This window comes from Rattus rattus, chromosome 13 (genome assembly GCF_011064425.1).
Source record: "Rattus rattus isolate New Zealand chromosome 13, Rrattus_CSIRO_v1, whole genome shotgun sequence".
NCBI lineage: Eukaryota > Metazoa > Chordata > Mammalia > Rodentia > Muridae > Rattus > Rattus rattus.
In genome coordinates this window covers 22,603,759-22,618,741 of record NC_046166.1, presented here as the reverse complement: position 1 = coordinate 22,618,741, position 14,983 = coordinate 22,603,759, and the positions used below count along the sequence as shown (strand labels likewise).

The 14,983-nt window shown below is 41.3% G+C and overlaps 1 protein-coding gene across 1 annotated transcript; it reads right to left on the bottom strand.

The window, feature by feature from the left end:
• Nucleotides 1-5,677: 5,677 nt before the first annotated feature.
• Nucleotides 5,678-8,194, bottom strand: Npy5r (neuropeptide Y receptor Y5). The gene has a single exon (XM_032919326.1). The coding sequence runs from the start codon at nucleotides 7,881-7,883 to the stop codon at nucleotides 6,513-6,515; it is 1,371 nt and encodes a 456-aa protein (XP_032775217.1). The 5' UTR covers nucleotides 7,884-8,194; the 3' UTR covers nucleotides 5,678-6,512.
• Between the last annotated feature and the right edge of the window lie 6,789 nt (nucleotides 8,195-14,983).

Here is a 14,983-nt window from a genome sequence, read left to right as displayed (position 1 = left end):
TGTATACCTACTGCTTAGTTATCCTGACCAATTGTGTTAGTGTATAGTTTCTTTGTGGACTAAAAATGTTTGATTTGGGCCTCTGAGATGACTCAGCAGGTACAGGTACCAGCCTGCCTTCAAGCTTGTCAATCTGAGTTCAAAATATAATTTAAAAAAATATAATCCACAGTCAGCAGTGACAACCATGACGGGGATAAAAGAACCCTTTGCATTTTGCTGTATGAATCACTAGCTCAATGCTTTCTGTGTTAGGCTTAGGTTCTAGGGCTTTTTGACAAAGGAAACTAAAGATCATGTATGTCACAATCTTACTGAAGAGAATGGCCTGAGGTCTGCTCGCACATGCTGCTCTGTTTGCACCTCTGCCACTGTGTGGATGACAGTGATGACCCTTCCCAGATGCAGCAGCCCCTTCAGAGACACAGACGCCATTTACAACCCTTGTCATGTGACATTCAGCTACTTAAGCCCCTTTGAAGTTGTGATGCCTAAGATGAAATACTACTGTTAATCTGTCTAACGCTCTTCTCTCAAGGATTGGGGGTTTAAGTGTAAGAAGTGCACCTAAATTAGCACCTCAAAAAAACCATGAGGAAACTAGGAGATTTGAAATTGTGTGATAGATCTCATGTAACTCATGTGGGGTAGGGCTGCCCCATATGCCACAGAACATACATAGAGATCCGAGGACAACTTGCAGGAGATGGTCCTCTCCATCTATTATGGGGACTCCAAGGACTCAATCAGGCAAGTTTGAAGGCAGGCAGCTGCTGGGTCATTTCACAGCCTCAAGCCAAACATTTTCAGTACACAAAGAAACTATACAGTAAAGTATGACTGGTGGCGATAAATATGTTGTAGGTATTCAGATATTCATCAGCTTTGGAGCTATGTGTATTATAAAAATATGCTAACTTTCTGTTAAAGGTTATATAGATATATTTTATTACTGTAGTGCTGTCTAGAATGTATTCTATATCAAAAGTTATTAATATTTCTGCAGCAAAATGTATAAACCTGTTAACCTGTTAAGTTGGTTAAGACCTTAAGTTAGATCAAGCTAGTAATGACAGATAAGACAGAGGCCTGTGTTTAAGGCAGAATACTAGAAACAAGAGGAATTTTCATGTATAAAAACACCAGGGCACTTGGAATATCTTGACAACCTTTTCTTACTGTTCTCAGAAACACTTCTGTGGATCTTCGAGTGTCAGAGTATGGTCACTCTAGTTTCTGAAAATTTTTATTTCCTAAAACACTCCATTCAGGAGAAGCTAAGGAACACTGGCCTTTTAGCTCTCTTGAGAAGGTATCCAGTTTGTCCTGGACTCTGCTGTAGCTTTAACCCGAGTTATACACCAAAGGCCTGGAGAACAAGATGAGCAGTCAAAGTGTTCCAGATGACCTGGATTGCCTCACCCTTGACCTCAGACTCCCTCACCTGATCTCCTAAGACAAAGGAATATCTAAAGCTCCAGGAGAGAATCTCATTCCTTAAAATCCCTTCTGTCAGTTTGGATTCCACTACATAAAGGAATCCTGAACTCTGTTGCTGTTGTGAATAATATTGTCCTCTGGCCATAGTTTACAAATCCAAGAGGCAAAGGACAAACAAACCAAAAAACAACAAAAACCAAATGGTCTGGGGCCAACAGGAAGGGGCTCTTGTAGGAAATATTTGAGGTCCCTCAACAAAGGCAACTAAGGTAGCATCCAGAGTCACCATGTCTTTAGAGTTGACCACTGCCTGACAAGCCACAAAGTGATGCTGTCATCCTTTCACAGAAAAGTAACTGTTATCCATGTACCTGACCTAATAAATGTACGAGAATTAGTGGAATTGGCATATCGGGTGTTTAAACTGCCCAGATTATCCTTACATCTAGAATGAGCCACAGATTGGATATAAGTTGGTCATAACTGTGAACATCTCTACTTGTGGTTTTAAGTACTTGAAAGATTGTCACTGAATGGGCTCCTTACCTCATTTCCCTTTGCAATGATCTCTTCCTGTTTTGTTTTGTTTTGCTTTGCTTTGTAGAATGTTTATTCCTCATTTCACTGGAAGAGTCACCCTCACCTTTCTCAGGAGTGCTGTTGTTGTTGCTCTTGCCTTTTGGTTGGTCGGTTGATCAGTTGGTTTTGAGCTCTCTGGAACCTTCACTCTTGAATTTTCATCTACATCTTCTCAATCTCCCACCACGGGTTTTCCTTTTCAGATCTTAGTCTACATGGTTCTATGCTCACATCATTACTAATAATGACTAAAAAATGCTGTTAAGGGGTACATTGTGCCTCAGAATATAACCTTATTTGGAAATGTTGGCATTTTAATTAAAAATAGCTAATAGAGTTACCTAGTTAAAATTCTCCTGGAGTGGCAGCCCACTATGGATACTGTCCTTAGAAGAATGACATTTGAATACATGTGATAAAAAGAACAGAAACTGGAACTATTTAGATGTGAATGGCTCCAGGGATTGCCAGCTCTCCATGATAGATAGGAAGGAGTCTAACCCTACAGGCACACTGGGTTCAGACTTCTAACTTGTTGACCTCTGAGTCAATATATTTCTGTGATTCTATGTCACCCCACTTATACTTTGTCATAGCAGCCTTACAAAATAATGCATTTTTCTACCTACTGTATTATTTTGTGTGATTTTTTTTGTACATTATTCCTTAAAACTTTTATACTTCTCATCATGGGCTTTCTCCTTCTCAGGAGGAAAAACCAAATGAGCACAAATTTTCTGCGTCTCTGCCTATTCTTCTTAGGTAGAAGTCATTAAGATTGGTATTCATGATTTTAGAAAATTTATGAATATTAAGTCTTCTGTGGAGCCCTGCTTTGTGAGTTAGTTCTTGTTCAGTCATATCTCCATTGTTCACGGGATGATTGCATAATGGCTATTTGATTATGCAGTTATATCCCAAGCTCTCAGGAGAGGCCTGGCAACACTATATATTTTAGTCTAGCCTCTGTGGCTATCATGGATAATTCCAAACTGGGATATAGTTATAAAAAATGTACTGCTTATAGTTATAAGCACAATATTAAAGTGCTGACATCTGGTGAAGGACTTCATGCTGCTGCTCCATGTGGTGGAACGTGTCATGTGGCAAGTGAATGCATGAAACTAAGAGAAGGGGTCATGTGGCAAGTGATCACGTGAAACTAAGAGAGCTGAACCAAGGCAGTCAAACTCCCTTGTATGACAACTCATTTGGAGTAAGTAACTGTTTCGGGGGACGGTGTGCACTGGTATTTGAATGCTGATTTCTGTACCCCAGAGATCTAGTTGCAGTCCAAATTTTGGTATTGTCATTATTATGAAGCATTTCCCGATCTTGTATTTTGTAAAACATCGTTCTCTATCATCTTCTGATTGGTCAATAAAGAACTAATCAGCCTATAGCTGGGCAGGAGAGGATGAGGTGGGGCTTCTCTGCCCTGAGAAAGGCAGAGGGTCTCAGATAGGACTTGGGATTCACCATGAAGACACCGAGGAAGGAGGAAGCAGGGCAAGAACAAGATCGTAGGTATTGGGAAGTAGGCCAGGTCAGTGTAGTTAGAATAGCTGAGTATCTGCCCAGTTATAGTTCCAGAGTCTATTAATAAATAAAACAGTCTCAGTTTTATCTATTCAAAAGCAAGGTGGACATGTAAAAACCCCATCCTTTTACAACTAACCCAGAAATAAGGAAGAGTCTCCAACATGTTCAACCTCTTAATGTGCCTCGTCTTAGTACAGTGGCCATTAGGTTTCCTCATGAGTTGGAGAGGACTCATTGAAACCACACAGCAGGTATTCAGTAGCCACGCACTTACTACAATAACCTTAACATGGAGTTCTTATGACTTGGTCATCACTTGCTCTTTGCATTGTCCTCAGCTGTTATTCTCTTCCATGAAGCCTGTCATGGCCTGCTGTGCTGTGTAAGAGACAGCAGAGGGAAATCTAAATAACCACAAAAACTCAATTGAGCCCACTTCCTAGATTAAATATTTTAAAATGACTGTGTAAATGTAATGAGGTTGACTGCTTATAATTTCATCTCCGTCTGTTCCTCCCAGCCTTGGTTTTGGGTGGATGCTATTGATCAAGTAATGATGCCAGATCCCAGGAGAGAATCAAAACACAATAACGTAATCACCCATTGAGCAATGGAGAAAAGACTAAAGGAAGATAGTTGAACTCACTAACAGGGCTTCACAGAAGAAATTGTAACTCAGAATAACTTTCTAAAGCCACAAGTCCCAGCCTCACTGGCTTCTAACCAACAATCCATTGTTGCTTCTTACCTTCCAATTACATGAACATTTTATCATATATATATATATATATATATATATATATATATATTTGCTGATGGATTATGGAAGGGAATGGGTCTGTGTCTGTGGATTTATTTCTGTCTTTTACTGGTGTTGCTTCTATTTCACCTAACAGCAATCCTTGAACTTGGCTGCCCTGGAGAAAATGAGAATGCTTGCTGCTTTAAATGAGCTCATTGTCTTCCCAAGACTCTTCCTTGTCCACAGTGAGACATCAGTATGCGCCATACACTGCAAGATGGTTTTCCCAACAAAAGCCTAGCTTCCAAACAGAAACCTGGTTGCCCTAACTACGGCTGTACTGTAAGCTACACATAGTCCAGAGAAGAAGGAAGGTACAGTAAGAGACCTCTAACTAGGAAAAAGAATTAAGCAAAAGCCCTTAGTATTAAATATCAGGAGGGAAAGAAAAGCCAAAAGCTAGATTTCTCCCCTTTTCAGTAGTGAAATAAACAGTACTGAATTCATGTAAATCCAGATGGGTTGCAGGGAAACTAAGAGCCAGTGGGCATATGGCTATGGTCATATTTGAAAATGTACAAGGGGAGAAGAGAGGAGAATGCTTATGTGCAAACAGGAGTCAGATACTGAAGGGTGAATAGCAGAGATGCTGGTAATATGCGTCCTTTAAGACCCACATGAGAATTCCGTTGGTTCTCATGAATCTCAGGGATAGTTGTAAAGTATCCAACAATTCCTAGACTTGACCGAAGGTGATGCATCTGACTCTTGGAGCAATATGGCTAAGTGTGGATGAGACTCAGTACTAAAGTTCTACTCCGGCTGACTCTAAGGCTCTGACTTCACTAAGGGACTAGTCACTATATAGCTGAAAAGAGGCTGGTGTGGCCTCAGCTGAAACCCATCAGGGATCACCTTGGGACCAAGTACCATTTTCCACACCAGAGGAGAGCACGGCAATTTCTTCTGTGCATCCACCTCTTCAAGGAGTGAAAAACTGCAGAAAGAAACCCCTTGTAAAGAGTTTGGGTTTTTAATTAAGAAAGCATAAGAATTGCCTGTTGCTTGCAGGAGTCTTTCAGGTAGGGGGTTGTTTGTTTTATTGTTTTTCCTTGTGGTTAGCGGGAATCAATACAGGAAAGTGCTTAAGTCAGTTATAATACTGAAGACATCAATACTATTTTGTGCATCTGGGTTATATATGCCAATCATCAATTGTTTTTATAGGAGAACTTAGCCCTGGATAAGAGCTAGGTACAGGGACCGAGGATTTGCTAGCAAGCATAAGGCCTTCAGTTCCATCTCCAGTTCTGCAAATAAAACCAAACAAAGAACCGAAAGAACCAACTCAAATGAAGAAAAACATCAAACAGATTCGTTTGCTTTCACTTTAATGAGACAACACGATACCTAATATACATACGACATAGGTACAACATGAAATCAGCTATCTACTTTTATTTTATATTAACAAACAACTAGCTATCCATACCATCTACGGACTTTTAAAAATTATCTTAGAAGTTATTTAATAATTGGAAATACAGACACCATTTAGACTTCACATTTTGGAACATCAAAGATGCATATAAAAACAGCCTTTATTTGACAGTGTTTAATGTGATATAAATCTAAACAAAATCTGAAACCTTTTCATATTTGAAAAGTTAAATATTAGTAGTAGGACAGCCGGGTTAAACTGACAATTTTACCAGTCTTCAATAATAGGAGCAGATCTTTCTCCTACAAAATTATAATCATGTTTTATGCATACATCTGTAATAGAGTTCTGACTTTTGAATATTTTTGTACTTTTACAAAAAAAATGTTAAGAAGCCTGTGAAATAGAAATGAAGATACCCAGATAATAGAAATTCCTTAAATCTGTAGTTAAATGCTCTTTGGGACACTTGTCACTTCATACATTTTTGTACAACGTAACAATTTGGATAGCTATATCTTTTACACTAAACCACAGAGTAACACTCAACTTATTACCAATGACATGAAATGGAAAATAATGTAAACTACTTCAACACATGAAATTGTATTAGATCGACATTGACTCTGCACAACTGATTGAATTAACCATATTATAACATGAAGATGATCTTACGTAGATTACGAATTGGCATTCAGATCCAGAATACTTCTGTATAAATTATGTGTCATTTACCACGTTTCTTCTCTCTTTGGTGCACAGAGAGAATCATGACATGTGTAGGCAGTGGATAAGGGCTCTCAAGTCTGCTTTGATACCATTATTAAGGAAACCATATAGGATCGGATTTAGACAACAGGACATCATGCCTAACAAGTGACAGATGCAGTATACCAGCTTGAAATGCCTATTGGAAATCAAGTTATCATTGAAGTCAGTCACCACGTGGAAGACGTGGAGTGGCATCCAGCTAACGGCGAACACTAGTATCAGTATGGTCAGTCTGTAGAAAACACTTCGAGATCTCTTTTTTATTCTAGTGATGGAACGCTTGACTCTCATCTCATGAGCATCTGAGCTTTCTTCAGGTTTCACCTCAAAGCAGATTGGGACCCCTGGAATGACCTTACTGGATGGCGACAGCTGGCTACGGACTGAGGCTGGATTTTCTGGAACGGCTAGGTGCTTCCCCTGGGAAGGCCCTGCTGGGGCGGGTAAGACGCAGGCCGTCTTCTTGCTGTACCTCCTTCTGTGCTTTCTGATGAATGAGTAGCTCCACTTTTGAGTGCTGGGGGTTTTTGCCTGGTTCCTGCTCTTTTTGGATGGCTGTAGGGTTAAGTTGATCATCTCGTTTTCTTCCAGTCTGTTTTCTTTGTGGGACAATCCACAGCTTATGCTTCGACAGACGCTGGTATGACTTACCGTTAAACATACTAGAGGCAGGATATACTGCACTAGCAATAAAGAGATTGTGAAAGCAATTCTGTATGAATCAGAGGGCCATGACTCAACACAGAGATATTTGCTACTCAGCAGTGCTGAGCCAAAGGTCTCCTTAAGTTCCACAAGACTGTGAAACACTGGGAGGGGAGAACAGATGGCAAAGCCCAGTGTCCAGACAGTAGCTATCAGGAAGTAGCCATGGTTTGCTGTTAAATTGTTAGAAATAGGGTGCTTTATCATATGATACCTGACAATGGCAATTGATATTAAAATCAGAGTTGAAACCAGAACTGACACACACTGAAGGAACGGCATGATATGGCACATGGCTTTGCCAAACATCCACTGATCCAACAAGACAGAGGTCAGGGTGAAAGGGGAGCAAAACAGGACGACCAAGATGTCGGAGAAGGCCAGGTTGCCTATGAGAAAGTTCACTGTAGTCTTCTGATTGCGCTTTTTCATAACAGCCATTAAAATAAGTAGATTTCCCATAAAGCCAAGAAGACTTACGAATGTATAGAGCCCAATCAGAAAGTATTGTAAATCGTCTACGCTGCCTCTGTAGTCCTCCCAGGCAGGGAAGGCTGCGTTCCGAGCAGCAGCTGTATTGTTCTCTGTGACAAATGTCTTGTTAAAATGCTCTTCAAGCTTAAACTCCATGCTAGAATCCTGGTGGAAGAAGAGGACGTCCATTAGCAGCTTGAAGAACAATCGCACGGTACTATAACTCTAACGTTCTCAGAACAAAACTAAAGTCTAGAACCTGTCCCTATCCCCTTATAAACCTCTAAGATCATAAAGGGCCAGTGGTTTGGTTCTATGTTTGGCATGAATTCAGCAATAATAATTACAGGAAACCTAAGTCTATCACCAGTTTCACACTGGTAGTTTTGTTTTCCAATTTTAGTTCAGAAATAACATAAGGAATGGAAAAGAAAAAAAAATGCACTGGAAAACTCCAAGATATATAATGTATAATAGCCTAATGCTATTATTCTCTAGTCAAAATACCTAAAGTATGATATTAGCCTATAACCTTACCTTTTAAAATTCTTCTCTTTATTATCAAGATCAAACCTTAGAGTCAGAGTCTTGCATCCTTGTTTTTTCTTACTCTGAGTCTCAGAGAATATTGTAAAGAAGGTGCAGAAAGAACATAAGAGCCAGGGTGAGTCGGGGAAGTGGTGTGGTGTGCTGATGTCAGAGCATGATATGGATGTTGCTCTCTTGAACGCTTAGCAGTTACAATTATCTGCACGAATTCTGTACAAGAATGGCCTGCCCACAACACACTGAAGAATGAACAGAGGTTTGTAGAGCACCAACACTGTCTTGTGACTTAGAAGCAGTTAATGGTTGATGGGAGATGCAGAGATATTTTTTTCAAGTGTACCCATTGGTAATAATGCCCTTTCTCCTGTAAACAAACCTTCTCTAATGCCTTTGAAAAATCACTGAGGCACCCACACACACACACACACATGCACACAGGCACGTGCACGCACTGTAAGAAACTCTAATAGGAGTAACTGAGAAAAAAAGAAGAGAGAAGGGAAAAGGTATTGGGGTAACAGGATCAAAATTTATTATGTATGTCTGTGAAAATATAATGAAACTTACTGTCATGAATAATTACCATATAATATTAAAAACATCTGTAAACTCACCCATCCTAAACTGTCCCCTGCCTGATAAGTTGGATATGATCTCTTTAGAACTCCTGTGACAGAGACATTACAGCTATCTGATACTAGTGTTGCAGTCTGCTTCATGTAACCATTAGCAAGCCTTCAGTTTACTGTATTTGCATCTAAGCAATGGGAGGGGCAAAGTGCCCTTACTCTCCCCACCACTTACCACAGCACATGGTGCAGTAGCTGTATCACTGAATGTCACAATTTTATGGGTAGATTAAAAAGTTCAAACAAAAATCTAGTGATCAAAATGTGATCTAGTTCATGCAGTGTTCAAATGTAAACTCCCGTATATACAGCATGAGCCTAGAACCTAGGTGTATGCAAAATTCATTCATTAAAGACTCGAAAACTTGACTTCCAGTTTTCAAACAACAATTTCCTAGTGAAAAGTCAATACAGCAATAATTAATTAACTCTGGTAAGTATATATTGTTATAGAACTCTAGATAGATAGATAGATAGATAGATAGATAGATAGATAGATAGATAGATAGACAGACAGATAGATGGTAGATGAGATAGATGATTTATATAGATTATAATATATTGATAGATATGTGATAGATGATTAATTGATGATAGACAATGATGAAAAGAAATAGGTGGTAGACAAATGATATATTGATAAATGATTGATTGATAATAGAAAATTGATAGGTGATAGAGCAATAGATGCTAGACAGATGATCAATATACTCATACACATAATTAAAAAATACTTTTACTATACATCAACATATATTTACCTACTTATTTCTGCAGCCATAATTGAATATTACTAAAATACTAGTAAACAATGTTTTCTTCAATTTCTGAGGTTCCTGATACAAAATGTTTCCAAACTAGGAAAGCTGTTTTTATAGATAATCATTTTAAACTAAGACTAACTTTGTAGCCCAGCAATATTCATAGTTATTATAGTTTGAGCAAAGTTGGAGTTTTTTTCCTATAGACTTCTGTCACTGACTCCACACTACTGAGACAACTTTCTGAAGCTAACGCATCCTCCAAAGATAAATTAAATCGAAAGCTCCAGACTTCATTCATTTGTCCCTAGACCCTAACCCAATTTCCATTGTTTCTGACTCAAGAAAAAGAAGCCAGCTGGTCTGAAGTGACTCCCATGGTCCCTGAATCATCCCCGTCATCATATGACTAGACAATACCCTTCAGCATCAGGGTAAGTCAGTGTGCTTCTAATGACAACAGCCTCGACTCCTGCTTCATCCCATTTCCTGAGTTCTGATGAGTGCTGAGCTCCGCGTGCCTTGTTTATGATCCCATTTATACTTGGGATGTGTGCACGACCTGTTTGAAAAGATGCCCTTGCTTGGCTGTCCACTCACTTTTTTGAATCAACCCTTTTCTCTTAAACTTGTGTGGTAGGTCAGTAGTCACTAATTGGATTTTTTTTTCCTGTGACCAAAGCAAGGATAAGCCACAAATTGGACAGAGACATCTACAATGGGTTTGTGCTTTCTTGCTATATAACATTCAGAATAAAATTGCTGTCAATTTTTTAGAGAATAAAGAAATGCAGTGAGTTTTTTTCTGCCATAAAAACCTGTGGTTTTGAAGGGCTAAGGCTACAGTTCATTGGTAGAGTGATTACTTCTCTAGCTTGTGAGAGGGATTGGGTTCAGGATCCAGCACCAACACACACAAATGACTATACATGTATATTGTCTAGGGTCAAATGTCATATCATCTGCACAACAAGAAGTCTCATCTCTTGATTAGTTTAGATTAGATTATTAGATTAGATTAAGGATAAAGGTATTCATTATTATGATAGTGAGAAGTTTAATAAAGCATGTCAGATACATTAGATGCTACATAAATATTTGCTAATAATCATTTTAGAATGGCAGCTTAGTGCTCCCACATTTAAAATAACAGAAACAAATGGCTCTGGGGAATCTCAGGATACAGTATGACTATGCATGTGTATATCTATGTGCATATGTATGTATATATATGTCCACTGAAGTCATGGGTTTTCTATAGCCTGGAGTGAGACATCTATATAGGCAATGATGATATTTTAGCACATCAGCTCCTTAAATGCAACATCTTCATTGATAAAGGCATATAACCAGCAGGAAACTAAGGTTGCCACAGAACACTTTTAGTTAGGTGAAGATGTATACCAGACTGCACAGTGTTACTAGAACCTGTCTATTTTAGATGTGTGAGAATTAGTGTTGAATTTATTAAATAGCAAAAAGCTACTCACTTCTTGGCAGATCAAAGAAATAATGTCTGAAGGATTCATTGGATAGTGATGAAAATAGATGATAGTGCTTCTTTTATAAATTGTTAGGAAAGTAGAAGCCATAGGTTATTTAAAATGGAGACCATTTTAATGAATATCTGTGTAAGAAGAGTTACTCCTTGCCGCTAAGCAAGTGTTTACTGAGCACCTAATATGCTCGGTGTGCTGTTGTGAGTGTGAAGATGGCCTCACCTGCCTGTCACTCATACACATCCACGCACATGACAGCTAAGGTACTGTGAACACGAGGTACCTTCTGCAGATCTCAGCTCCCTCGAAGACTGCTCACCACCAAATTATAGATACTTCAACGTGTGTGGGAGGACACATAAATTGGTTTCTTTAAAACTGCCTCCTTCCAGTTAGAGGACAGTTTAACCACTAAGCAGTTTTGCCCAGTAAGATATAAGCCAACTGTTTTCCAGTTGAAATTGTGAAGTAGAGGAGCTGCTTGAAGTCAAAATAAAGGGATAAGTAAAGGATCAAAAGATGGCCCTGCTTACATTTATTCTGTTTCCTCTCTTTGAAACAAGCAAACACATGCGTCACAGGAACCTCAGTGATCCCCTGCTTTCAACAATGCGATAACCAACTCCTCACAATACAGTCTCATGCAGCTTAAATACTTTACAGATGATGAAAGGAATGCCGTAAGAGAGTTTTAAGTCAGCCTAGATTACTTTAGAAGATGGGAAAGATGAGGTGCTTTAACAATTACATGAAGAAATATTTATTGTTGCAGAAGAATGAATGTTGTAAGCCACGTGAGTTCTTCCATTTCTACCCAGCTCTAAACCCTGTTCTCTTTCATACCTGGCAGCCTTTCTCCCTGACACAAGTGCCACCTGAATGCTGAAGTTCAATCCCCCAAGTAATGCAGTGTGTGTGTGTGTGTGTGTGTGTGTGTGTGTGTGTGTGTGTTGGGGATCATTAAACTGAAAACTTTACAAAAGTAATATCGTTGTGAGGATTTATTGTAACTTTCTTATAAATTGGCCTGTGTAGAGCCAAGACAAGTGAAGTCTGAATAAACTTGAAGGGTTTTGAGAATGGAGATGGGTAAGTTCTTTAAAGTAATGGGGGAGAAACAACAGTGAACCAAAGGCTAGAGAGAGACTGGTCTATGCACTTAAATAAGGTTTAACTCTTAGGATACTTCCCTGCTTAATAAAAATACGTATCATTCTTCTTGTAGAAAGATGCCAATCACACAGACAAATCAAATATATGTAGTCCTCCTCTCGAGAGAAAACATCAACTGCCTGTTTGCTGAGGCTTTGCAGCAATGGCATGATTCCATGACTCCACGTAGTGTGTTGTTCTGCAAGGCAAAATTCTGCAAAAGACTTCGCTGGACAAAGAAACACCGTCCTCTTCAGCTAATGGGCATGCAAGTACCCACCACCCTCCTCCTTATTCTAGACTCTTAACAACACAGTGTCTCTCTCCTTGAGACATCTGGAATTTGAAATGCATCCAGTCTTGGGCTGCTGTCACACATTGTGGCAAACCACCTTTTTCTTCTTCTTTTGGCTTCCATCTAACAACATGTACTTTAAGTAGCAAAACTACAGGTCTGTAAACTTACAGATAAGAATTTCTTTCCTCCCCCTTGGAACTCAGGTGTGCGGATGGCTATTTCCTACTGGCAGTTGACTTCCAAGCCACCTTGCAAACCCAAGGGCACAGCTGTCTCCCGGTGTATGGCCAGCTGTGGGACAAGAAGGCAGCTGAATCCCTGCATCCTGGTCATCGCCAGAACCCGGCTAGGGCTGACACCCAGCGTGGGCATCCCGTGGGCTGTGGTTCCCCTACCTCAGATGCCCACCGAGCTGGACCCCAGGTTCCCCTAAGCCAAAGCCAGGACTGTGCTTCGTCCATCCCTCCCTCCCATTCACGGGACCCTCCCGGGAGAATCCGATAGGGTCTGGCAAGAGCCTGCACCACCGTGAGTTTGGCATCGGAGGGACCTGCCGGGCAAGGAAGGATTCTTGCTGCAACCGTTTCCCCTGCTTTCCCTTCCCGCCGCCTGAAACTGCGGTTTCTCCACCTCCATCCCCTTTCCCAACCAGGCTGCCTCCCGGTCCACCATCCACCCACTTGAAAACCCCAAGATGCTCCAGAACCCAGGAAAGGGACGTGGGCTTCGCGTAGGAGCAGGCGAGGCCTGGAGTGGGTACCTCGGGATGCCCCGGCCGCTGCGGGTGCCTGGACTCCGGGGTACGTGGCTGAGCGCGGTCGCTTCTGCTCCAGATGGAAGCGGTGGCGGCAGGAGCAGGACCTGGAGGCGGTGGTGGGAAGGAGGGGCCCCGGAGCCGCCAGGGTTTTAGAAGCGCCTCGGGAACACGTGACAGTCCCTGAGACCCCGGACACCCGGCTCAAGATCGCCTGTTCCGGGCCCCCATAGTCCAATCTAGTTACACCCGGGTGCCTGTGTGACTGATTGGAGGCCCCAGGCAGCCCCTCTTGGGCTTCAGGATGAATCCCCGCTACCCGCTACCCTGGGCTCTAGTTCCAGGAGTTAACTTAGGGGTCCCACGGATGTTTGTCCGTCCTTTCCTCAGCCCCATCCATAGTGACTTGTCTGGAGTAGGCGTTTTTTGCTGATAGCTTTGTGAGAAAAACCTTCAAGGCCCATGTTTTCTTTGTGAGAGGGGGGAAATGACACAAACTCTCAAACAGAACACCGTCTTCTTGTCTTTCGGACATGAATCCTAGGCAAGAAGTTGACCTAAACCTGCAGGGAACACGCTGTAATGCAGCGTGCAAAATAGACAATAGGATCGACTCCTACTCCAAGGGGTAGTAGTGTGGGTGTGAGCAAGGGACATGGAGCTGAGGGCGCTGGGGAGTGAGGGCGAAATGGAATCAGCCCTTCTCCATAACAAAACCGCGTGAGTGTGTGTGTGTGTGGGGGGGGTGTTTTCTCATCTTTTAAAAACATAAAGACATCCTAAAGGAATGAACAAATAGAAACAAATAAAACCCTGTCCTGTTGCACCAAAGCTTGGCTTTCATTTTTAAGGCTGACAGATCTATATCCTTTTGTGCAAGCTTGTCCTAGTATTTGGCCAGCGCTCAGTTGCCCTCCCATATCAACAGTGTATTCCCTGTACCAGCACAGTCCACAGCACTGCCTGCTATAGGCAGGACTGTGAGACCGAAGGCACTGTGTCAACTGAAGATGATTTGTGTCCTTTGGGAGTAATGCGTCATGTTAATCTAACCGCCGGGGCAGCACTTGCTGGGTCTCAGAGGTTAGAAGAGATTTGCCCGTTTCTGCTAATTTAACAGTCATTACTCGAGGGAACTGTAGTGCGCGCCATTTGCTCAGCCCAAGTAATCCAAGAACTTCAAAAAAGGCTTCAAGAAAAAATGATCTGATCCTTCTGGGCTTCATGTCAGAAACACGGTATTTGTCCCAATAGCGGAACACAGCAGGTACCGGAGCAGGGCCCTGCGATCCTGCCCCGTGAGGGAAGAGTAACTTTTAGCAAACAAAGGCTTAGCAAATAAGGGCTTTGTCCTAGGCTTTCTCACCACTGCCTATTGCGCAGTTCACACACTACATGTTGCCCGGTGGACATCTATCCTCCAATCCCTTGTCGTCTGACACACACCCTCCAAACGCACAGTGATTTTCCAGTGTCTTGGAGGCATCCTTGGTGGATGTATTGCAAGAAAAATAGCAGACTGTGCTACATGCTCTTGTCTAGCCCATGTCAAAAATACATTTTTTCCTTGTCCACACGTTTGCCATTAGCATATTGAAAAGAAAGGTTCATGTGGTACTGAGACGATTCTGAACTTACCTGTTTTCA

Bases quoted from the DNA above. Each gene is read 5' to 3' on its own strand.
- Npy5r (XM_032919326.1), bottom strand. From the start codon at position 7,883: ATGGACGTCCTCTTCTTCCACCAGGATTCTAGCATGGAGTTTAAGCTT.